The 23802-nt window shown below is 60.2% G+C and overlaps 1 protein-coding gene across 5 annotated transcripts in view; it reads right to left on the reverse strand.

Annotated features, from left to right (window-relative positions):
• Positions 1–23802, reverse strand: part of LOC105471878 (vav guanine nucleotide exchange factor 2) — a 235450-nt gene that overhangs the window by 29241 nt on the left and 182407 nt on the right. For all 5 annotated transcript variants that reach the window (XM_071078563.1, XM_071078564.1, XM_011724673.3 and 2 more), the window contains exons 5-12: positions 21930–22032; positions 17997–18095; positions 16132–16200; positions 14977–15077; positions 6195–6294; positions 5043–5138; positions 3933–4001; positions 358–444 (exon numbers count right to left, since the gene is read on the reverse strand). In XM_071078563.1, coding sequence (XP_070934664.1) covers positions 358–444; positions 3933–4001; positions 5043–5138; positions 6195–6294; positions 14977–15077; positions 16132–16200; positions 17997–18095; positions 21930–22032 — 724 coding nt within the window. The remainder of the gene's footprint in view (positions 1–357; positions 445–3932; positions 4002–5042; positions 5139–6194; positions 6295–14976; positions 15078–16131; positions 16201–17996; positions 18096–21929; positions 22033–23802) is intronic.

The following is a 23802-nucleotide window of genomic DNA, read 5'->3' on the forward strand; positions in this document are numbered from 1 at the left end:
TGGGAGCCACAGTTCTCCTCTTGGACTTGAAGGGATCTTCTGTCTAGGCTGCGGGGGAGAAAGGGGGCTGGGCAATGAATACAGTCCCTCCCCCACCCCTTCCCCATCCCCTCCCCTGCCCCCTAAGCACGGGCCGTCTTCAGTGCACAGGGCACTTGGGTTGGCCGTGGTGGGCAAGGGAGCATGGATGCTTGGGGGGTCTGAGATTGAACTCAGAAGCTGCCGGGCGCCACCCTCGCAACAGGCAGCCGTGGTGTGGCTGCCTGTGGAGCTCACTCAACACTGCAGCTGTGAACGTGACTTTATAGGTACCGTCCTCATCAACCTTCCCTAGCCTGAAGAGTCAGACCCACTCACCAAGTTTTCTATAGAACTCTGAAATTCGCTGATTTTCCTCAAGGTCTCCTTGTCCCGTTTAACTTCATTGATGTACATCGCTAAGTCCTTGAAAACAAGAGGCAGAGGGTGAGCAGGCTGTGCTGGGTGGGGGGTGTGTGTGTGTGAGTGTGGTGTGTGTGTGTGTGCACGTGTGTGAGAGCAAGCTGTGCGGGGTGGGTGGGGTGTGTGTGACTGTGTGTGTGTAAGCAGGCTGTACTGGTTGGGGGGTGTGTGTGTGTGATTGTATGTGTGAGTGAGCTGTGCTGGGTGGGGGGTGTGTGTGACTGTGTGTGAGGGTGTATGTGTGTGAGCAAGCTGTGATGGATGGGGTGTGTGTGTGTGAGCATATGTGAGTGTGTGTGAGCGGACTGTACTGGGTGGGGTGTGTGTGAGCAGGCTGTGCTGGGTGGTGTGTGATTGTGTGTGTATGTGAGCAGGTTGTGCTGGGTGAGGTGTGTCTGACTGTGTGTGTGAGCAAGCAGTGCTGTGCAGCGTGTGTGTGAGCGTGTGTGTACACACATGCACACACATGCAGGAGCTCAACCCCCAGGGACCTCCCCCCACCCTGCATCCAGGCGCTGGGCGTTTCTGGACCTCCTTCCTCCATCCTGCCGGGGAGGCTGCCCTCGAGACAGGACAGCTGAAAAGCATCACCTCCACATGACAGATGAGGAAACTGAGGCAGGGAGGGGAACACACTGACCGAGAGCCACACCTCGTCGGTGACAATACCAAGAGCCCCAAACTCCTGGCTGGTGCTGCTTCTTTCTACCCCATCGTGTGGTCCCTCTTAAACATCCTAACAGAGGGAAGCAGCCCTGTGTGTCGGAGCCACATCAGACCACAGAAGAGCCACCTAGGCTTGGGCTGACCTAGGTCCCCGTTCTTGGGAAGCTTCCCCCTCCCCAGCCTCTCCAAGCCACGGCCTTCCTTTGGAGCCTGGACAGAATGAGGGGTCAGGAAGTCCCTCTCTCCATGGGTCTGGCCATCCCCAATCCAGCGCCTGTCTGCCGTGCTGCAATCCTCGTGTTGGCCACCAGGGAGCAGTGCCCACTTCAGTCCAGACACAAAACACAGTATCTGGACCTGGCGCGCGTGGGAACCCAAGGGAGCCGGCCACGTGGGCGGTCCTGGCCCTGCCCACCCAGAGCAGCGGGTGGAATTCCCCACAATGCAAGTGACCAGCCAGAGCCAGAGCTAGAGCCAGAGCCAGGTCGTCAGCAGGTTCCCATCCCTCCCGCCCTTCCTCGTTCCTAGAAGACTTCACAGTCGGCTCCCACCCACCCCACAGCGGGGAGCTTCCTGGGGAGGCTGCAGCACGCTGTCTGAAAGGGGTGTTTTGTTTTCTTGTCCACTTTAAAATGAGGAATAAATTCCCAGAGACAAGGACCCCAGTGGCGAGTCGAGAGCTTAGAACCCCCCCACCATGCACAGCCAACCCCAACAGCAGAAACATTATAACTCTGACTACCGTGGCCCCTGCGTGCACCTGGCCCAATGCCTGGCACGAAATAGGAACAGATGGAAGTTGCCCGAATGAATGAGCAGGTGAGGGAAATGTCTGTACTTTGATACAGAGGCAGGATTGCAGTCAGCTCATGGAGCTCAGACCTAAAACCGCAATTCCCCTGGAGACAAACCTCAGGGCCACAGAGGCACGGCGGCCGACTCTCAAAGACACTGCCTTACAAGGAGTGAGCTCTCAGTCCCGAGGGGAAATCAAGCCCAGGTACGGTGACGACTCCCAGAGTGGCTGCATGAATGACTTCCTACATAAACTGGGAATCGATCCAAAGACTTCTAAAATCCCCCCCCAGCCCTGAAGTCTCATGATGAGGTTCGGTGGCTCTCAGAAAGGCAGACGCACACCTGCAAGTCACAGAGTACCTTGTGCAACACCGTGAGCCACACTCCTGGGAAACTGTCCCGTCGAGGGGCTCAGAGCCACCCGCCAGCCAGACACCGAGTGCTGAGAGTATGAAATGCAAGACCACACTCAGGGCCCGGGTGCACGGCCCACTGCACCTGCTGTCACTGTCTGAGGCCCCGAGGACACATCCGTGCTGGCTCACACACCGTGGCTCACGGCAGACAGGCCAGAGCAGGTGCTGGAGAGGGGCGGCTTGCGGGCAGCAGAGCTGACACCAAGAAAGTTTTGTCAGCCCGTCACGGCAGGAAGCTTTCCTGGAGCACTCCTCGGGGTGCTCGCTGCCGGTGGAGCCGAGCAGCACAGGAGCTGAAGGTCTCTGGGACCACCTCCCGTGCCCACACATGAGTAGCCCACAGGATTGGGAATCAATTTCTCCCAGAGCACAAGCCCTGCTCAGAGAACCTCCTAGCACCGGCGGCCAAGCACTGGTCTCCACTCCCATCCTGGCCCAACAGCAGCTATAAATGGAGACAGATTACAGACCCGCCCCCGCCCAGGGGGAGCTCCTTAAATGAGGTACCTTGGAAAGGAAACGGGGCCCACAGCCCCAGGGGCTGCCCAGAGGGCAGGCGCCAGGTATCAGAGGGCAGGACTGCAGCCCTGAGGGGGGTTGGCAGAGGTGTCCCGTGCTCCCCACGAGGGAGATGCTGGGGGAGCCATCATCCCTCCATCCAGATCCGGCTGGAGGGGACCTACCCCATGCCGGGTGCCATGCCTGGCCTGGGGACACAGGTGACCGTGGCTGACACAGGCCTGGCTGGGAAGGGGCTGGCATGAACAACTGTGTCCAGGAGTAAGAGTGCCACCCACGGGGAAGCCAGTTCCCTGAGGATGGAACCCAGTCAGGGGCGATCCTCCCTGGAAAACGTCCTGTCCATGGCGAAGGCAGGATGAGCAGGACGCAGCCAGGTGACGACGAGGAGGGTGCACCTGAGACAACATGCGGACCCGGGGAAATGCAGGGCACGTGCAGGAGCCTGGGAGAGATCAAATCTGCCTGGAACTGTGGTGAACACAGCTGCAACATTGGGGGCAAGTATCCTGCAGGCCTGGAGTGCCAGAGTGAGGAGCCTATGCCTGCTTCATGGGCAGAGGGAGCCATGGAAGGTTTCAGAGCAAGGGAGTGACATCAGCTAAGCTCACTTGGACAAGGGGAGAAAGGGAGGCATGGCTGGCTTGGTGGGGGGTAGGGGGGTCCTTGAAACAGCCAGGAGTGAAGGAGCTCCCCAGGCAGGTAGCAGAGAGATGGCCCTGGGGTAGCATTTTAGAAGCAGAAGGCTCAGAGCTGAGAGTGAGAAGCACTGGGCCAGAAAGCCCAGAACGGAGGCGAGTGCCTGGGGGAAAGCAGGCGGGGGGAGGTTCAAGGGAGGTCTTGTTGGATACGTGAGGTTAGGACCCGGGACACCTGAGGGGGCACCTGACCTGCAGCGCCCTCCACCCGTCACCTCCACCTCCTGTGGGTCTCACCCCCTGCCCTGCCCCGCCCCAACTCCTGCTGTCCCAGGAAAATGTCTATAGTCACAATCGCGGCTTGTTAATGAGCCCAGTTCCAGTCCAAGACCACGTGGGCACGGTGTGCTAAGCCACGCGATGGCTTCTCCCCTGCCTCAGTTTACCCACTCACCTGCATAGCTTCCAGTGCTTCTTTGAGCTGCTGCCTCTCAGGCCGTTCCGCAGAATGGCTCAGAAGCTCCTGGAGCGGGGAGAAGAGTGTCATGTGTTACCACTCGGGGGTCCTGGCCTCTGCCCTGACCCCTACCCAGTGCAGGGGGTGAGCGCAGAACAAAGTCCTCAGAGGAAATCCATCCCCACCTGCCAGCCCAGGCTGGGTTTGGCTGCCCACCACCAAAGGACAGAGAGTGACCCCTCCACAGGGGGACACCCCACTTCTTGGCAGGGCACTCCCAGATCTTGTGGATAAAGGAAGGGAGTGACCGTGAGAAGGGACATGAAGGCAGCAAAAAGCAAGGCACTGAGGCAGCAGTTCACGGGAAAAGGCCTCACAAGGTGGCTGGCAGGAACCACCGCCTTCCCTCCCAGGTCCTTCTTTCCTGAAGCCCTTCCATTTCCATTTCTGCTGTGGCCACCAGGAAGCTCAGAGATCAACCACAGTAGCATTCTCTTTTTTTTTTTTTTTTTTTTTTTTGAGACGGAGTCTCGCTCTGTCGCCCAGGCTGGAGTGCAGTGGCCGGATCTCAGCTCACTGTAAGCTCCGCCTCCCGGGTTCACGCCATTCTCCCGCCTCAGCCTCCTGAGTAGCTGGGACTATAGGCGCCCGCCACCACGCCCGGCTAGTTTTTTGTATTTTTTTTAGTAGAGACGGGGTTTCACCGTGTCAGCCAGGATGGTCTCTATCTCCTGACCTCGTGATCCGCCCGCCTCGGCCTCCCAAAGTGCTGGGATTACAGGCTTGAGCCACCGCGCCCGGCCCACAGTAGCTTTCTTATTCCTGGTGTGAGGACACAGTTCTGTCTCCTTCAGTTTTCTGACCTCAATAGTGACTTGAATCGTCTTCCCATGTATATTTACTGTGATACTCGTTCATCGCACGCATGTGGCCCCCGGACCTGGGAGGACCAGCAAAGTCCCAGGAGAATGAGCTAAGCACGAACTGATTTGTTTATATTCAACTTAATCTGTCTGTGGGCTGCATCCCACAGCCCCTGGAAGCTGCCGGCCCTCATCTGACTCCAGCAGTGATGACCCCACAGGCACCCGGGGCCCAGAGCCTCACCTTCAAGAGCAGGTGGTATTTGAGCACCCTCTGCATGGGGACCACCAGCAGGTCTTGTAGTTTAAATTTTCCATCCTGGACCTTCAGCGTGCACTCCTGGGAGGGCGACAGGGTGATGGGAGAGCCCTCCCTGAGGAAAGCCTGAATCCACCCATCTGTACCCCCGCCCACAGAAAGGGGAGACCTAAGCCCAGAACTCGGGCCCAGACGTTTGGTTCTTCTCTAGCCAGGCTCCCAGAACCGGTAGTCCATGCACCCGGTGTGTGCAGACGGATGGGCTTCACAACACGTGGGTGGGGGCGCGCCACCTCTCCCACCCTGCTGTGTCTGCACTGGCCAGACTGGGTCGCAGTGAGACACGTGCGATGCTACAGGAACCCTCCCGGGGCGCCTGCTGAGCCGGCCTGGATGTGGCTTTGACTCTTCCGCCAGGCCAGGTCCTTTGGAGAAGGGCAGCAGGGCATCCCCCGTTGACCAGCCCCTCTCTGGTCTGGCCTCTGGGAGATGCAAGGTGGAGCACCAGCTTGCACTGAGCTGTGGGGGCCACTCCCAGGAACCAGGGTGTTCCCCCATTCATTGTCTGGACTTGGGGGGCATCGGGCATCTCCACTGGGGGGCCACGCTGCCTCCACCACTGCTACAGCCAGAGAGCTCTACACCAGGCTCCACGCAGAAAACAGGGTGTACTGACCAGATGGGGCCTGGAAACTCCAGCTGGGAACAGGAGGGGCTGGGAGGGGCTCACGGGAGAAACTAGATGTTGATAGAGACTCGCCCTGGGCCTGGGGTGAGGATGCATGAGGGGTGGGGGGCCCCACGGTTCCCAGCAAACGTTACCCGGGGCTCCCTGAGGTCAGCAGAGGCCAGGGTCAGGGTCAGCCAGAGCCCCCAGCTGAGTTAGATTCAGTCCCAAGGCCCTTTCTCCATGGGGAGTCTCGCTGTGTTCTGGCCTGGGATGGTGACCTCCACCCGACCCCATCCCCAACCCAACACAATGCAAAAAAGAAAAATCTACAAAAAACCATTACATCACCACCCCCCGTCACCACCTTCCCAACAAACGGGCAAGAGAGAGGCTGGTACCTAATGAGCTCCGGCCTGCAAGCTGCAACCTCAGGGCCAGGGCCAGGGCCAACGCCTGGCAGGACTTACCTCGACTTTCTGCCTGAAGTCCTCCCTGCTGGCCAGGAGCTGGTTCAGAGTGTTCTGGGCGTGCTCCATGTGGCTGCAGTACTCCCCGTAGATCAGGAGCCTGGACAGTGCACACACACGCACACACACACGGGTTTAATGAGCGGCTCGGGGCTGCAGTGAGCCCGTCCATTTTTCCCAGCAGGCTGTAGGTGCGCAACCAACAGTCCCCTCCGCTGACAGCTCCCTGTGCGTGGACATATTCGACGGCCAGGAGGCTGCTTTACCCTTCCTGAAATGCTACCGGGCCACAGGACCGCTGCCGGCATGCTGGGAGAGGGGGTGCCCCGCTCTTCCTGAGTCCCAGGTGGTTCTAGGTCAGGTCCCGGCTGGGGATGCAGGGTGGAGCTCTCAACACCCCATCCCACCCCCGAAAAAGGCCAACACTGGAGGAAAGAGAAGTCCCTGGCATCCCCCCAGGAAGGAAGACCCCAGGAGGGCTCAGACTCTTGCCCCTAGGCCCTGACCACCGAGGCCTGTGCTGGCTCAGGGCTCACCCTGGTGCTGTGCCAGGTGGGGAACCCCCAAGTGTCACCCTTGGTGCTTCTACATGGTCCCTGAATTCCACAAGCAGGGGACAACAGCAGTCAGTGACGGCCCCCTCCTCACCAGGGATGCAGGCAGTCATGTGGCCCCCGGACCTGGGAGGACCAGCAAAGTCCCAGGAGGATGCCCAGGAGGCCGGCCCTCGTGTCCTGCCCACCGCCTCCTCCTGGCCCCGGCATCGCTCTCTCCCGGCCACTCTGATTCCCACTTCAGTGCCTTGTGCTGGTCTCTCCAGCCACAGTACCTTCTCCCTTGCTCTGCACTGGATCCGCATCTCTACAGACTGGAACCCAGGGTTCCCGGCCTCTGGAGCCTCAGGGTCTTAGGTTACCAGCCTGAAATTTCATCTTTAAAACCCTGTCACCCCACCAACAGGGCAGTCCCGAAGAAGAAGAACCACGCCAGGTGACCATGTTGGTGACAACAAGGATGACAAGAGCCACCACTCGCCGAGGCAGCTGCTGCCAGGTGCTTTGCCGACAAGCCTGACGACCTTTTCTGCCCATTTGTAAAGATGGGTGTGATCAGCTCCACCCTTCAGGCAGGGCGACTGAGGCCTCCATGAACTTGCTAGGAGCTGACAGTCTGGCCTGCAAGGCTAGGCCGGACCCAGCGTCCTGGTGATGTGCTCTCTGGCAGGGCTGCGTCTTAGTGTCTGGAGGCTTCCCTGGCTCAGGAAGCCCAGTGCAGGCTCTCGGGACCAGGTCACCATGGCCTCTGGGCCATTTCTCTTTCCATCATGAGAGCTGCTTTGCTGTAGGGCACCCGGCCTGGGGCTCGGGGCAGGCAGCGGGGCCTGTAGCTTGGCTTTTGTGGAGAGCGGCCCTCAGGAAGAAGCGTCCTGATCGTGGCATCTAGATGCAGGGACAGGTTTCCATCCATGTGGCTCTGCCACGTGGGCCCTAGACAGGCCCCACTCCCCACACCTCTGGGGTTTTGGACCATGCAATGCTCACTTTCTTTCCAACTCTGGCGTTCTGGGCTCATACAAACACAACAGTGGCTGGGAACACACTTTCTGCCCAGGGAGCACATCCCTTTGTTGCTGGCTCAGGCACACGGACAGGCATCTTGACACACTTCCCACTCCCAACAAATGCTCAAGAGGCTGTCCTCACCGCAGCCAGGGGCGACAGAGGCCCTGACACCCTCCGAGCGCTGCACGTGGGGCCCAGTGGCTGGTACCTCCTCAGGCCGCCCGAGAATCCTCCCTCACAAGCCTGCAGGGACATTTCTGGCATGCGAGGCTGACGGTCCACCACTCTGATAAAGGACCTGAATCTGCTCGAAGCTCACCTGGCCCAGCCACAGTCAAGCAAAGCACCCGTGGCCGGTCCCACAGGGCCCACATGTGGAGTCTGTACGGGTGTGTCCCGTGTCCACAGATCTGGGAGGTCTGCACGGAAGCATCACCATCATTGCAAAGGGCCTGCCTCCTGACTGGTGCCGGGGCCGTGTGTTGACCGGGAGCCACTTTAAATGGGAACCTGCCCCCTGGTTTCCACCTAAATGAGTCTGTTATTACACTGATGATCATTTTCATATAAAAGTTGGTGAAAACCTATCATCTCCGGAAGCAATCAAGAAAAAGGTTTTTCCCCTTTAAAAAAAAATGAACAAAAGTTTCAGAAGTCCCCGGTAGAGTAGGAGAAGGGAGAAGGAACAGAGGGACATTTAAGAGACCACCGGACAGCCTGAAAAGTGAGCCTACAAGACACTGAGCCCTAGCGGCTGCCTGCACCTGCCCCGCTCCAGATTGGTGTTTTCTCCACTCTAAGAGAATGATCAGAGCCAGGCACAGAAGACAAGCCACACACACTGGGCATCACTTGGTGCCAGGACCTGAGCTGGAAGCTCTGGGACTGTGACTGTCGCCGTTCTACTCATGGGGACACTGAGGCTCAGAGAGGCCCGTAGCTGAGAAGGGACTCACACCAGCAGTCACTGACCCCAAAGCCCAGGTCCTTGGGCTGCACTCCTGCCTCCTGGCCGTGCCTCCCATCTGATGATGACACCAGCCCACAAGCACGGCAGGAGGTCCAGGGAGACCCGGAACCCGAAGGCCCCCCAGCCCACCCCTGTGGCCCCTTTGAAAAGTGCCCCTGACCTGGCCTAAGGACTCCAGGTGGGGAAACCAGGGCAGGTGATGAACTTTGAGGCTTTCAGAGCTTCCCAAGATCACCTAGAGGTGGGAGGGGGAGTCTGGGCTGGGGAGGCGGAAAGCCAGAGCCCCCATCCAGGGGTCCTCCCCGCATGGAGCCGTGTCTGCTGCTGCTGCTGCTGCTGGGGCTGGGGCCACGCTCGGGCAGGAGGGATCACGTGACACCACACTGCCTGACTTCCCACCAGGCATGGGCTCAGCTAGAAGCTCTGGGACTCTGACTGTTGCCATTCTACCCATGGGGACATTGAGACTCAGAGAGGCCTGTGCTGAGAAGGGAATCACACCAGCAGTCACCAACCCCAAAGCCCAGGTGCTTGGGCTGCAGTGCCCTGCCTGCTGGCTGTGCACCACCGCAGACTCGGCTTCAAGCATTTCAGGTGAGCTGGGCGCAGTGACGGCCCCAGCCCCTCTCCATCAAGGGAAGTCTTCATGTGGGTGGAAAAAGCACCCAACTGAAGCCCAGTGGATAACATGCCTGGTACCAGCAGCTCTAGCGTGGCCGAACCAGCCTTGTGAGCTCCCCGTTTCAATTTCACACCAGGTCACCTGAGGTTTAGGCGGACGAGGGGCCGGGGTGCGGATCCCAGCCTTACTCTCCTTACACCATGCCCCACTGGGAACGCCCCCACCAGCCACAGCACCGCTGAGCCGGCAGCCTTCTCCATCTGGCAAACTTCTACTCATCCGTCAAAACCCTCCCTATCATTGCCCCTTCTGTGCCACCTTCTTCACCTCAACCCCTGCCCCAGCAGGGCCAGAGGGAAAAGCAAAGAGATAGGTCAAAGGGCAGCAGGTAGAGGGCTGTCCAAAGTCAGTGGGAGCCCAAAGAGGAGGCTGCCCTGGGTGATCCCCGCCCCCCAGCTCTGAGCTCCTGCAGTGGGTCTCACTCCTCCCCATGTCCCAGCACCCAGCCCGGAGCCTGCCTGCACCAGGCACTCACACACGGCTGTGAGTGGCCACGGCCACAAGCCTGGACACAGGTCCTTCTATCCATTTGATAAAAGGATACAGGGGGTGGGAGTAGGGGGAACGGCAGACACTTGCAGCAAACAGGAGAAGGAGAACTACTCCTGGGGAAAGACACACAGACCTCCATGAAGAACCCAAAAGGGCCCTGGCCATGGGAAGTGCTTCACACCTGGGCTCACTGCATCCTCATAGAACCACTTTCAGGACAGGGGCCCTGAGGCTCAGAGAGGTGACATGACTTCTGAGGTCGCCCAGCAAGAACAGATTCCAAAGCGAATGCACGTGGCTCCCAACCCTGGCCCTTAGGGCCCCAGGGTGAGGCCTCTGCAGAGAGACACTCTCTCCGTTGAATCCAGAAGGGCACTCAAGGGACCCGCGCCCTCTCTCACCCGACCCAGGTGCAGAGCAGATGCCAGCACCTGCACACCCCCAGCCCCACTGACCACGGGCAGCTGGCAATGGAGAGGGCCTCGGACCAGAACTCAGCTGCAGTGGGTCCACCAGAGCCTCACACTGTGACCTTATTTGGTCACGATACAGATGCAATCAAAGTAAGGACACATGAGGCCATGCTGAAGGAAGGTGGCCCTAAATCCAACGACAGTGGCCTCAGAGAACGACAGAGAGACGTGGGGAGGCCATGTGGAGACGGGGACAGAGAACAAAGCAGCCACAGCCAGGAACGCCCGGGCCCCCAGCAGGTGCAGGACATAGGAAGGATCCCCCTGGAGCCTCTGCAGGAAGTACGACCCGGGCATATCTGGACTTTGGCTCAGTGAGACTAATTTAGGATTCTGGCCTCCAGAATGGAGTCATCTCTGTTATTTCAAGCCACCATATTTGCGGTCATTGTTACAGCCAAACCAGGTCACTCACAAGGACGCCTTCACCCTCCGTCCACACCACCAGGTCACTCACAAGGACGCCTTCACCCTCCGTCCACACCACCAGGTCACTCACATGGACGCCTTCACCCTCCGTCCACACCACCAGGTCACTCACATGGACGCCTTCACCCTCCGTCCACACCACAGGATTCTGAACACCTGCCACATGCCAGGCAGCATGGGCCACAGAGTCCCCAGGGGGCACAGTTTGACTTCTCCCCGAAAAATGGAGAGAAAATGACGGTGACCCCAAGCCTATTGGAGGAAGTCAGTTAAGGAGGCAAAAGTTTACAGGCCTTAATTCTAACCACTTTTACTACTATTAAGAAAAAGGAGCCAAAACTTGGAAATAAGGCAGCACACAGGGGCACACATGCACGCGCACACACACACGTGTACACGTACACACACACAAGCACACACACGCACACACGTGACTTCATGCATTCCTGGTCTGGCTGGAGCACCTCTCGGGGGCAGCCTCCTCTGGCTCCGGCTGACTCCTCCCCTACAGAAAGTTGTTCAGGCACAAATGATTTCTGTCCTGCCAGAGGACATGGCCCCAAAGGTCCCAGTGTGGTCACCTTGCAAGGCACAGCCCACCGTGTCCAGGGTCTTGTCCTACCTCCCCTCTCTGCTGACAAGCTGTGTGAGTTGACAGACGCGTGGCCTCGTTCGTGAGTTGACAGACCCGTGGCCACAGCTCCGTAGATATTTGTGTGAGGGTCATGGTTTTTAACTTTCTGAGTACGTTAAGCTCTGACCCCACTACACAGCGCACAAATGCCTCCTCCAGAGACCCCTGTCCTCTGCCCATTTTCCTCACGGTGTCACCTCTGCCTCCAGTCCACAAAGCTCCAACCTCTCAAGATGCCCAGGGACAGGCCAGCGCGGGTTGAGGGCCACAGGCCATGGGCTCGGGTACGGACCAAGCATGCAGGAACAAGCGGGTCCACGGCTGAGCTGCCAGCTCTGGCCTCCGTTTCCCCATCTGGGAAGTGGGGGTTAGACAGAGCGGGAGCTAAGGCTTCTTGACTTCAGAGGTTCCCAAAGGCAGCCCTGCCAGAGGAGGTGGCCAAGCCAACCCCTACCGGGGGTTTTGAGGTGGACCATGGCCAGGGACTCTCCCCGCAGGCAGTACCCCGGAACCACCCAGCCTTGGACTTCGGGTAGGAACCATCCACAGCGCAGCCTCACTCGTTCCAGGATTCCGAGCGAAGTCTCGGTACACCAAAGCGCTCGCCTGTCTGGATCCTTCATCTCCAAACGCACAGGGAAATCCCACGCCACCCCAGGGGAGGAGGGCATGGCCTTCATCTTGTTCTGTTCCGCGTTCCTCCCAAAAGTGCTTGTGCAAAGCTCCACAGAGAGCGCCTCTTGAAAGCCAGTCCGTGGCCTTCCGGCGGGGCTGCCAGCTCCCTGAGGCCGTTCCCTTTGTAGCTCTCCTGCCTCCACGTCCCCGTATGCCCCCACTCCCCCAGCATGACTCACCGCCTCACTCAAAGAAGCCACCAGAGGCTGGACTCCAGGCCCAGCCTGGCCAGCCCCAGCCACAGAGAAAAAACCACATGGCTCTGTCTTACATCCAGAGCTGCAGAACGCAAGCTCCTTCCCAAGGCCCAGTGTCCCTCGGGGTGGGCGATGCCCCTTTTTAGGCCTACAGGGAAAGGCTAAGAGGAGCTCCTGCCTTGTCTGAGGACCAAGGCTACATTCATAAAGGTATAACGTCAAAAAGAGGGAGGTGACTGTCCCCTGCCACTCAGTGCTGGTCACGCCACACCGGGACGCTACTCCACCCTTCACCCCTGACGAGCTGCCAGACCCTGTCACAAAGCCCCTCAGCAGCTTCCTCGTGCTCTCGCTTTAAAAAAGAAACATTCTAAATCCTTGCCTTGGCCTGGAAGCCCCTGCAGGACCCTCCAGTCCTTCCCTAGAGAGCTGCCCCTTTCCTACTGGGCTCCTGCCTCTTACCTTCCCCCAAGCTTCTGCTCCCCCACCCGCCTCGCCCCACCCCTGCAGGACTGTGTTCAAGGGGACCCGTCCTCGGCTGCGCAGCCCTCACGGGTCTCCTGGGTTCTCCAGCAACGCCACAGCACCCCCGAGCCCCTCTGTCTTGTCTTGGTTCTCATCCCGCCCAGCCAGTGAGAGGCCAGTAGCTCTGTTCACTGCGTATCCTCGGTCCAGAGCTCAGTAGCCGCACACAGCAGGCACCCTATAAAAGCTTCAGGACTCATCCAGCAAGCGAGAACCAGGACCTTGGCGCCGACTCCACAGTGAGAGGAACGGGGCAGAAAAGCTGGATGCTGGGATGGAACCACGATGACTTGGTGATGAGCTTTGATGAAACGCTGCCAGCCCCCTTCCCCAAACAGACCCTGACTGACGGGTCCGGCCACGAGCCTCGCTCCCAGGAACGAAGCCGCCTGTCCACAGACCTCTTGGGCCGGGCCTGTGACTGGATGCGCTGCCCACACTGCAGTGGCACTCCAAGGCAGAGATGCCCGCTGTTCCTGGGCGGGAACCACGCATGCAAGGTCCTGCTGGTGGGACGGGGCCAGGGGTGTCACAGGGCAGCCTGACTGCGAAGGGAGGCTCCTGGGAGATGGCAGGCTATCCCCCCTGTCACTCCACCTCACAACCAGCCATTCCTGCTCCGGCACTTCAGCCTTGAATGGGCCTCGAAGTAAACCCCGCTTCATCTGTGGCTCCCTCCCTTCCTGGCCGAGGGACAGCACGAACAAGGCACTGAGAAGGTCCGCTGTACCCCACACCTGGTACACTGGGCCGACGGCCAGTGCGACCCGCCAGCCGGGCTCTATCGGCTCACCGGCAGGTGAAGGGAACACCTTGCTGGGGCAGGTGAGGGAGCTGTCCTCCCCCGACCCCTGCCCACTCTTACCCCTCCGGGGCTGGCCAGTGTGCTCACACCTGCTGGGCCTCGTCAGCTCTCCTGGTCACCTCTGCCACCTGACCACAAGCACTGCCTGCTCCCTCGCGTCTCTGGGAACCCCCGAAGCCATGGCCCCTGGAGAGCAGGCTCCGGGACCCTCCTCACTGCGGAGGGGGGAGCGCCTTTCCCGGAGCTACGGAGCACACGGGGAAGCACCTGCAGGATTTCCCAGGCAACGCGCCTGAGAATCCAGCCCTGGGCCTGTCCCCGGCTGCCCGAACAGGAAGGGGTGCGAGCTGTGCTGACGACCACCTGGCGGAAGACGCAGGGGACCCTCCTAGAGATGAGGGAGGGATGGACCTGGGCACCCAATGCCTGGCCCAGGGCCGTGTGGTCAGATGCGCCTGTGGGGTCTTCTACAACTCCCCAGGCTCCACAGCAGACCCTTCCAAGAGTGGACCCCGGACATGGTATTTGTAACAAGCTCTCCAGAGGCTCTAGTGAGCAGCCAAGTTCAGGACGCATTAGCATAGACCCCTTTGGACACCTCCAAAGGATCTCCAAGGGACAGAGAGCTTGGCACTGTCCCCTGATGGGGCTCTCTCGAGACTTCCATGGCTGGAAACGCCATCTCCCCAGCCTCTGACAGCCTGGGCATCGGCTAAGCCCCAGAAACGCCACCTCCCCAGCCTCCGACAGCCTGGGCATCGGCTAAGCCCCAGAAATGCCATCTCCCCGGCCTCCAACAGCCTGGGCATCGTCTAAGCTTCACGTGCCACCTCCTTTCATCCTTGTCCGCATCCTAACTTTAAAGAACCACCCACAAAGGCACAGAAGGGAGAAGCAGGGGCCCAAGATCTCCACTGGGACAGCCAAGCCACTCGGATGGTGACCCCTCACAGCTAGTTAGAAAACGTCCAGAATCCTGATCCTGCCCCTGCCGAGCTCCCACAGTATAGTAGGCTCCACGTCCTCTCCATCAACCAGGCTGCGGCTCAGGGTGGGCGGTATCCTCAACAAGGGAGGACGGGGTCCAGAGCTCCCACAGGACAGGAGCCTGGCTCTGCATCCTCTCCATCAACCAGGCTACGGCTCAGGCTGGCTCTGTACCATCTCCATCAACCAGGTTGCAGCTCGGGGTGGGTGGCATTCTCAACAAGGGAGGACGGTGTCCAAAGGGGGCAGCCCCTGTCTCGGGACACCCCAAAACCTGAGAGTTCCACTTGCATAAACTCTCCCGCAGACAGGGAGGGGCCAAGGAGCCCCAGAGGGCCAGCAGCCACTTACCTTTCCTTGAAATCGAGAAAGACCTTGGCCAGCGTGCTGCCCCCCACCATCATGGACACGTCGATGGCCCTCAGGAAGCTGTGATGCACCTTGATCAGGTCCTGGGTTGAAAAAGAGCCGTGAGTGCCTGGCCAGGCCCACCCAAGGCTAGACAGGAGCGCCACCCTTAAGGCATCCTTGTGGTTCTGTGGTTCCTGTCAAGGGGCTGAGGGGCCCAGGTGCTGGGCCTGCACCCCACATATCTGTGCATGCCAGGGTGTGATTCCGGTAGAAGACTCTATGGCAATGGCGCACAGAAGAGCCAGTGCGTGTGGGAGGGAAGCCGCCCTCGGCCCGCATCAGCCCATCTGATACACAGCGGCCGACTCAGGGCAGGCTCTGCAGACAGAGTGGGGTGTCACAGGGCAGTACCCTTGTGTCCAGGCCACACCGCAGGACCCCCATCCCCACCCCAGGCCTCTTTCTGTCTGTGGTCCTCCATCCGGACCACAGCTCAAGGCCAGATGAACTCTGGGTCAGAGGCACAGACTACAGGAAGCTCTGGGGTCCAAGCCAGCCTCATCCAGGGCAGAGTGACCAGAGCCCACCCTTGCAGCTAATGAGACGCCCAGGGAGGCAGGACACAGCCACCGCATGGGCTGCTGGCACCTGTGGCCACCAGGCCAGGAGGAAGGGCCAGGAGCAGCATGTCCCCGGAGGAAGCCCACCCACGCGTGGCCGCCGGAGCCTGGTGCCAGCGCCCTGCTCTGCTAACCACGTCAGGGTGACTCTGCGTGGGGAACTGCCTTTCTATGACTGCGTTCAGACACCCGCAGGGCGGGCGAGGGGGTCTGCTCAAAAGGGTGGACGGACACGTTTCTCTCTGGCCGCTGACAAAAACGTCATTTACATTCTCAGGGTCATCCGTGCCTCCAGCCGTGCACGTCAGTGCCGCCCTCACCCGCAGACAAGGGGAGCTCAGAAACCTGCTACCCTGGCTCCTAAATCCAAAGACCGTGGAGAGAGGGGTGGGGGCTCCTCCTTCCGGCCAGCACAAGCCACAGCGGAGCTGCAGGGGTGCAGCTCTCCAAGGCCCTGGGGACAGCAGCACATGTGTGGCCAGTGCCGAGTTAGAGCCCAGAGCCCGGCATGAGCGAGGGGGGCCAGGACCCTTACCTCCAGGTTAATGAAGACAGCCGCCATGTCCGCCGGGCTCAGCACCAGCCGCAGAGGGCTCATGTAGTTCTGGAAGAGAGAAGTCCACCACTGCCACCCCGCTGCCGTCGCCCACCCTCTCAAGGTCACAGCTGCCGGGGGAGGGTCCCTGGGGCAGCTCCGAGGCAGGCACACTGGGGTGCTCCATGCTTACTGGGGTACACCTGCATACTGGCCACATCGGGCTCCATTCTCTGGGGGTGAGTTCAGGGCAGGGAGGTGTGTGGGGGTAAAGGTTCTAATGCTCCCAGCATGACGGGGGCAGAGTCCTGTGATGGCCACTCATACACAGGGTGGACGTGGGCGCTATGGCTGCCCTGAGGTGGGCATTGGGGTTTTGGCTTGCGGTGAGGGGCTGAGACCCAGGAGGCAGGGCCATCACCCGCAGGGACTCTCTGGATGGACAGGGCCATGGTCCCCACCCAGCACTCAAACACTGAGCTTGTGCTCCTGAGCACGACCCCAAAACTGTCATCAAAAGGGATGCTCTCCATCTGGAGAAGTGCCAGCGGGGGTGCAGGCTGGGACCAGAGTCCTCCAGTCCCAGCCTCAGGCGGGATGTGAAGTGAAAACGAGGACGTGTGAGGCTGCTGACCCTGCTCTGGAGGCCCGGGGAGGCCCTGCCACCCTCTCCTCTCCTGCTCCCCGAGTGGCTCCTGGTCAGGGTGGCCAAGCAGCTCTGCAGGCATCCTCTGGGCCCAGCTGCGGGACCACTCCTTAGCCACCCCGTGATGCAGAGAGCATCATCCAAGCAAACACACCCAGGTGGCAGCCCCAGGCAGGGTGGAGACAGACCCCAAGAGCCCTCCTGCTTTCTGAGGCAGCACTCAGCCGTGGAGGGACGCAGAGGCCGGCAGGACCCCAGCAGAGGCTGACCTCAGAGCCAGGATTCTCGGAAGGGGCGGGACTCTGCCAGGGCATGAGCAGGGCTTCAAGGGAGCTGGAAGGACCTGGGCCAGGATGTACAGATGTGTGTGCAGAAAGGCCGCTGGCCAAGGACCAGAGGGTGGGGCAGCAGATGGAGGGGGCCCAGATGGAGCAAGGCCAGCCTGGGTCCAAGGGGGCAGACCAGGTCTCCTGGCTGGAGGCACCACGGCCACCCTGGACCCCACACCACAACCGGAGGATAGAAAAGAGACTCCAGCTTAAAAACAAGGTTGGTTTTTCTCCCCAGTAAACACTAGCAGTTGGCAATGAAGACTCAGAAGTGCCGGGGAAATGTCCTAGAGCCAGGCCGATCAGGTGCCTACAGGAGGCCCGAGTCGGGTAGGGCAGGTGAAGGCCCATCCTCAGCCCTCTAGGAGCTCAGCAGGCCAGCGGGAGAGGACTCAGATGCACCAGAGTGGAACAGCTGGGCAAGAAGCTTGGAGTCTGCAGCTCTGGTCACTAGCCCCGACCATGCCTTGTGCAGGACACTCCCAGCTCCCCATGGGAGCTGTCTTCCATTTTACAGAGGGAGGGGCTGAGGGGGGAGAGGCTGGGGAGCAGCTCTAGGTGGGGTCAGGGGGAATACATGAGGAGCTAGCTCAATGCCTGCCTTAGAGCAATGTTCAGGAGCTGAAGCCGTAATCCCACCCTGATTAGGCTCGGAGGAGGGGCAGGGACAGGCGCAGGCTGGGGCTTCAGGGGTTGCAGAGGAAAGGAGAGGGCACCCTCCTTTTGGGCAGGGGATACCTGGAGGCAGAGATGGGAGGGCCACCAGATCTCCTTCGCCTGTCAGAGAGGCCCTGTGGCCCTGCCTCCAGAATGCACTCCCAGGGGATGGGTGGCCCTGCAGTGACCACAGTGGCTGCTGCCGTTTTCCGGCAGCCACCGCCCGCCCTCACCTTCTCTATGTCCTCCAGGGTGCGGTAGTACTTGGCCTCGGTCTCCTGGATCTCCAGCAGGCAGCAGTTCCTTTTATCATCCTCAGTCATGCTCATTTTCTAGAGGAGGGAAGGGGGTGTCAGCAGGACCCCACGGCCCAGCCAGCCGCCACCTGCACGTCTGCGCCGTGACACCCGGACACCTCCGCACACGAGGACACCTCCTCGGGTTTGCCCACGAGGTCACTGAGTGTGCAGTGCTGCAGCCGGATGGGTGACAGAGAGGGCCAACCCCTTCGCATCCATTTTGCAGATGAAGAAACTGAGGCACGGGGAGGGGACATGACATGGGGACAGTGCCAAGGAAGGCGTGGAGGCAGAGGCTTCTACAATCCCAGGCTCCTACTCCTCTGATTCTGAATCTCAGTTCTTCGCCAGACTGGGATGAGGGCCGCAGAAGCTATCCCCTCCCACACAGGAGCAGGAGTGAGTGGCTAAAGCACCTACTGCGTGCATAAGTCCTCCCTATACAGCAGACTGTGTGCTCAACTCCATGCAGACCACATCCACTGAGACATTGCACGTCTCAGTACCAGCCACCTGCAGGCTGGACTCTTCCCCAAGTGTCCACCGGTTTCTAGCCAGGAGGCCTGAGATGACCCCACCTCCACCAGCAGGGTCCCTGGGGCCTCCTCCAGAGCAGGGCCTGCTCCCACCTCTGGTGGAATGTGGCCGGGGCCGGACTGTTCAGAGGTTGCCTGGCCAGTGGTCCAGGGTGAGGTGACAGGTGGGGTCACTGTGGGGCAGTGGGGGATTTTCCCAACACTATCTTGAAGGTTCTGTTAGGCTGGGTGAACCACATCTGTCAGAAGGCTCTGGAGAAATGGTGCTGAGACCCACAGCACTTGTGTCAGCCCTAAGACCATCATCATCATCCAAGAAATCCCCAAGGGTCCCCAGGCTGCAGATCTCTAAGGCAACATGCAAGATGGGGTACAGGACCACGGGGGTGCTAAGGGTCTGTGATGCCTGAGGTCACGTGTGCCTGACCATGTCTCCCTGGGGGCAGGGTCCCGAGTTTTCTAGAGAGGTCTGAGACCTCCCTGAAAGGTCAAGAAGACGGCGCAGGCAGGACGTCCCCAACCTCCCCTTCCAGGCCACTCACCTGCATGTATCTAATCTGCAAGCGTGGAGAAAGAAACCAGAAACAGCGCCAGTTAGCAGGGCCCACACTGTCCTTGCAGCCTGGGCCTGGGACATCAGGAACACCACCCCACAACCAGCCAACAGACCCGAAGCCACATCACAGCCCCTTGTGCTGCCCAGCTGGGCAGGGTGACAGCTCAGGGGCCAGAGCCTCCACAGCAGACCCCCTACCCAGGCTCTGGAAGTGGCACCTGCCATCCTCTGGCTTTATCTTCCTTTGGGGAAGTCACCATCTCTATTACCTTCTACTGGGGCTGTTCAGAGAGCTCCAGACATGACAGGGAAGGACATGGAAGCAGCTATTTTATCTCAGAGGACCCTAGTAGGAAGCAGGAACTTCCCCTTGCCCCCCGCTCCTGCCTGGATAGACTGGACAGCTCGAGACCAGCGAGACCAGCGCTGGGCACGAGGACACTATGCAGTGCCTGACAGCAGGGTGCATTCCACACCAGACACAGGCAACACTGTTACCCAGCCTGGCAGGTTCTGTGGACACTCCATGTCCCTTCACATGTTTTCTCAAAGAAGTCTGAGACCTTTTCAGCCCTCTTCAGAACCAGGGACAGCAGCGGGCTCCAGGGAGCACCCACTCTCGCCAGGCATGGATGGGGGTCTTGAGAGAGAGGGCCTGCGTGATCCAGGGCCAGGATCCCCCACACAACCAATGCACCCACCTGCTGAAGTTTACCCACAGGATGCCCAGCTTTCAAACAACTTGGGGAGGGAACCGGCCTTGACCAGTCAGAGCTTATTCCCAAGTCCAGACGGCTCGCCGGCCACCCTGGGACCTCTCAGGCCAGCTCTGGGAAGGTGAGGGGAGCCCCCAGCAGCAGGGCCATGGCTCAGGCTTCCAGCCCTAACAGCTGCCCAGCCAGGCTCCCCAGGAAGGCAAACTGGAGGCCCTGCTGCCTCCACAAAGGGCCATCATCCCTGGGGGGAGACCCCCCGGTAATGGCGGGGAACAAAACTCAGCTCAAGACCCTTCAGGGACAAGCAGAGAAACCTGCTCTTAAGAGTCAGTTTGGGGGCTGTGAGACCCCCAGCCCTGCACCTGCCTGTCTCTCCCAGCAGCATGCCAGCAGAGCGGGCAAGGCCTCCGGGCAAGGCCTCTTTAGGGATCTGTTTCCCTGGCTTTCTGCCTCTCTGCCACCAGCTGGTTCCTCCCACACTAAAAGAAAACACTGAGATCAGCTTTTTGAGAAACTTCCCATTTCTTCAGGGAAAGCCAGTGGCATCAAAAGCCTCCACGGTTGGCAAGTGGCATCTTGCCCACTCTCGGGAGCCTGGGGGTCCGAGGGCCTGTGACCTACCCCACCAGGTCCCTGTCTCCCCATTCCAGCTCTGCTGGATCCCCACCTTCCACACAGCAGCTGCTGGCAATAAACCCACGTGGAGGAAACTGGCATCCGAGAGATTATTCGCCACTGCCTGCAGGGAAATAAACATCCTCCACACATAAAAGACGCACAGCTGGCTAATTGGGCCAATATTGGTCTCATCACTCTCCACACAAAGGGGGAAAATGATGCGTGCTTTAGACTGTGAGCCAAGTTACTATCTTAAGGCTCCCTGGGCAGGAAGGACTGAGGGTCCTGCAAACCATCAGAAGAAGAATCCCATGCCAACACGGGCGGGGGTCACGACAGTGGTGGTGTCACCTCTGGGGCACCTGACAACATCTCCATAGAGAGGAAGGGCACAGAGCGGACCAGGAGTCAGTGAGGGTTTCCAAGGATGCTCCTTGGAAGAGCCCCGAGGGGACTGGGAAGGACCAAGGGGTGCACTCTCTGGACGTCCCCCTGCAACCAGAGGAGCTCCCCCTTGGTGGCTCAGACATGGGGATGGCTCAGTATTGTGTTAAGCAAGGGCCAGGCTGCTCTGCAAGGGAAGGGAGCAGAGAGGAGAGGAGGGGAGGGGAGAGGAGGGGAGGGGAGGGGAGAGGAGAGGAGGGGAAGGGAGGGGAGGGGAGGGAAGGGGATGGGAGGGGAGAGGAGGGAAGGGGAGGGGAGGGAAAGGGAGGGGAGGGGAGGGAAGGGGAGAGGAGGGGAGGGGAGGGGAGAGCAGGAGAGGGGACAGGACCGAAGGAGAAGGAAGGGGAGAAGAGAGGAGGGGGGAGGGGAGGTGAGGGGTGGAGGGGATGGGAGGGAAGAGGAGGGGAGGGAAAGGAAGGGGAGAGGAGAGGAGAGGAGGGGAGGGGAGAGGAGGAAAGGGGAGGGGAGAGGAGGAAACGGGAGGGGAGAGGAGGAAAGGGGAGGGGAGAGGAGGAAAGGGGAGGGGAGAGGAGGAAAGGGGAGGGGAGAGGAGGAAACGGGAGAGGAGAGGAGGAAAGGGGAGGGGAGAGGAGGAAAGGGGAGGGGAGGGGAGAAGAGGGAAGGGGAAGGAAGGGAAGAGGAGAGGAGGGGAGGGGAGAAGAGGGAAGGGGAAGGAAGGGAAGAGGAGGGGAGGGAAGAGGAGGGGAGGGGAGAGGAGGGGAGGAGAGGGGAGAGGAGGGGAGGGGAGGGGAGGGGAAGGGGAGGTGAGAGGAGGGGAAAGGAGAGGAGAGGAGGGGAGGGGAGAAGAGGGAAGGGGAAGGAAGGGAAGAGGAGGGGAGGGAAGAGGAGGGGAGGGAAGAGGAGGGGAGGGAAGAGGAGGGGAGGGGAGAGGAGGGGAGGGGAGGGGAGGGGATGGGAAAGGAGAGGAGAGGAGGGGAGGGGAGAGGAGAGGAGGGGCGGGGAGGGGAGGGGAGGGGAGGAGCGGGGCAGGGCTCACCATGGGCTGCTGCACCTCCACCTTGATGATGTCCTCGTAGATGTCGTCCCCTCCATCCTCACACGGGACGCAGTCGTAGATGTCCTCCCCCAGGTCATGCTCACTGTACAGGAGGAGGCAGGTTAGAGGGGAGGGGAGGCTCCCACCACCCTGACTGGGGAGCCGCAGAGCATGAGGGTCCATGAGGGACGCAGGCAGCTGGGGCCACAGTGAGGTCACCTGCCCAGGGCCTCAGTCTACAAAGTGGGGTGGGCCCCACCTGCAGGGCTTCTGTGGGCGTGAACTGGGCAGCATAGGGAGCATCCCCCAGGGTTCTGCCTGCTGCCTCCACAACGTGCATTTTAGAGGGATCTGCCAGGACAAAGCCCCCACTTCTCCAGCCCTTTGGTAAATGCTGGGGACATAGGCCAGAGGTCCAGGGGCGGGACCCCTGCCCTCACCAGAATCTTCCCAACCCTACCTGACGGGAGTACCCAGCTCCTGCCTCCAGACCAGAAACCTCTCTCCCCCAGCCCAAGGCTGTGACCTGGAGCCCGGAGTGCTTCCAGCTCAGCCCTGGCTCTTCCAGTCCTTGGAGCCAAGGTGCAAAGGTTCCAGGTACATGGAGGGTGACCCGGAGTTTGTCATTTGCCTTCTGAAACCAGAGCCAAAGAAATTCCCACCAAAGTCTAATACGATAAAGCTTTGTTTTAGCTCACGGTCCTACTCCAACAAGTCACCCATCTGCCTGCAGGACTCAGTTCACGGGCTGCCTCCTCCAAGACACCCACCAGGATCGCCACTTGGCCTGTGATCTGGACTCTTGCGGGCGCCCGTGTACTAGATGCAGCTCCTTGGCTACATTTCCAGTGACTCTGTGAGTGGCAGCAGATGAGGCTGACCCCTCCCCACACCGGGCTTCCTCAGCCCTCCTGACGCTCCACGCCTGACCTGCTGGGGCTCAGCAAGTCTCTCATTGAATCAGCACCCGAGCCAATCCAACCACCCCGTTCCCACAGGCCCCGCTGGGGGCTCACTGCACCTGGGGGCGGAGGGGCAGGAGCTATCCCAGGCCCAGACCGGTGGTGTATTCAGCCCTGCAAGCCCTCACCCCTGCACAAGGACGCATCTCACAGCCTGGGCTCAAAGTGGGCGGCAAAGTTCACTGCGGGAAGGACGGAAATAAATGCAGAGCACCCCCTTCCACTGCCACCATGACCGGCACGCAGGGAGGCGAGGCAGGGACGGAAGCCGGGGCAGGAACCATCCCTGCGGCACTCAGGAACAGGCTCCCCAGCCACGCCGTATGCCATGGCCTCATCCCGAACCTGGCCTTTGAATATCAGCTGTCGCCTTTTAAGGCTTGGGTTGGGGAGGACCATTCAAGGTCTACTTGAGAGAGGGAGGGCACGTGTGCATTCGAGGAAGGCCCTCAGCACCTTCCCTGGAGGACATGCTGCAATGCACCTGCCACACGGCGTCCGTCTGTGGGCGAAGCATCTATGCCTCTCTAGAGGGGAAGCTGGGGGCGAGCCCAGCTCCTGCCTTGTGGAGCCTCCCACAGGCAGGCGGGCAAAGGAGGCGGAGGAAGCTGTCACTCCGGGTCCTTCATTTTCTGCACCACTACAGGTGTGAGTGAGGCGGCTGAAAGCCGGCCAGAGGAGCAAAGCTGGCAGAGGGCAGACGGCCCTGGGACAGACCGGGCTGATGGAACCCTCCAACCAGCATTCAAAGAGCCACGTACCCATGGGCAAGCCGCTCTGTGTGCCAGCACCTGTAGAGAAACAGTTATTCTTTTGGGCCTCACAGAATCCTTGGAGGTAGACAGCACTGTGGCCATTGTGCAAATTAAAACAAACACACTGAGGTTAAACGGTCAGCAAGGGGCAGGGCT

Source organism: Macaca nemestrina, chromosome 14, assembly GCF_043159975.1.
Source record: "Macaca nemestrina isolate mMacNem1 chromosome 14, mMacNem.hap1, whole genome shotgun sequence".
NCBI classification, from domain to species: Eukaryota; Metazoa; Chordata; class Mammalia; order Primates; family Cercopithecidae; genus Macaca; species Macaca nemestrina.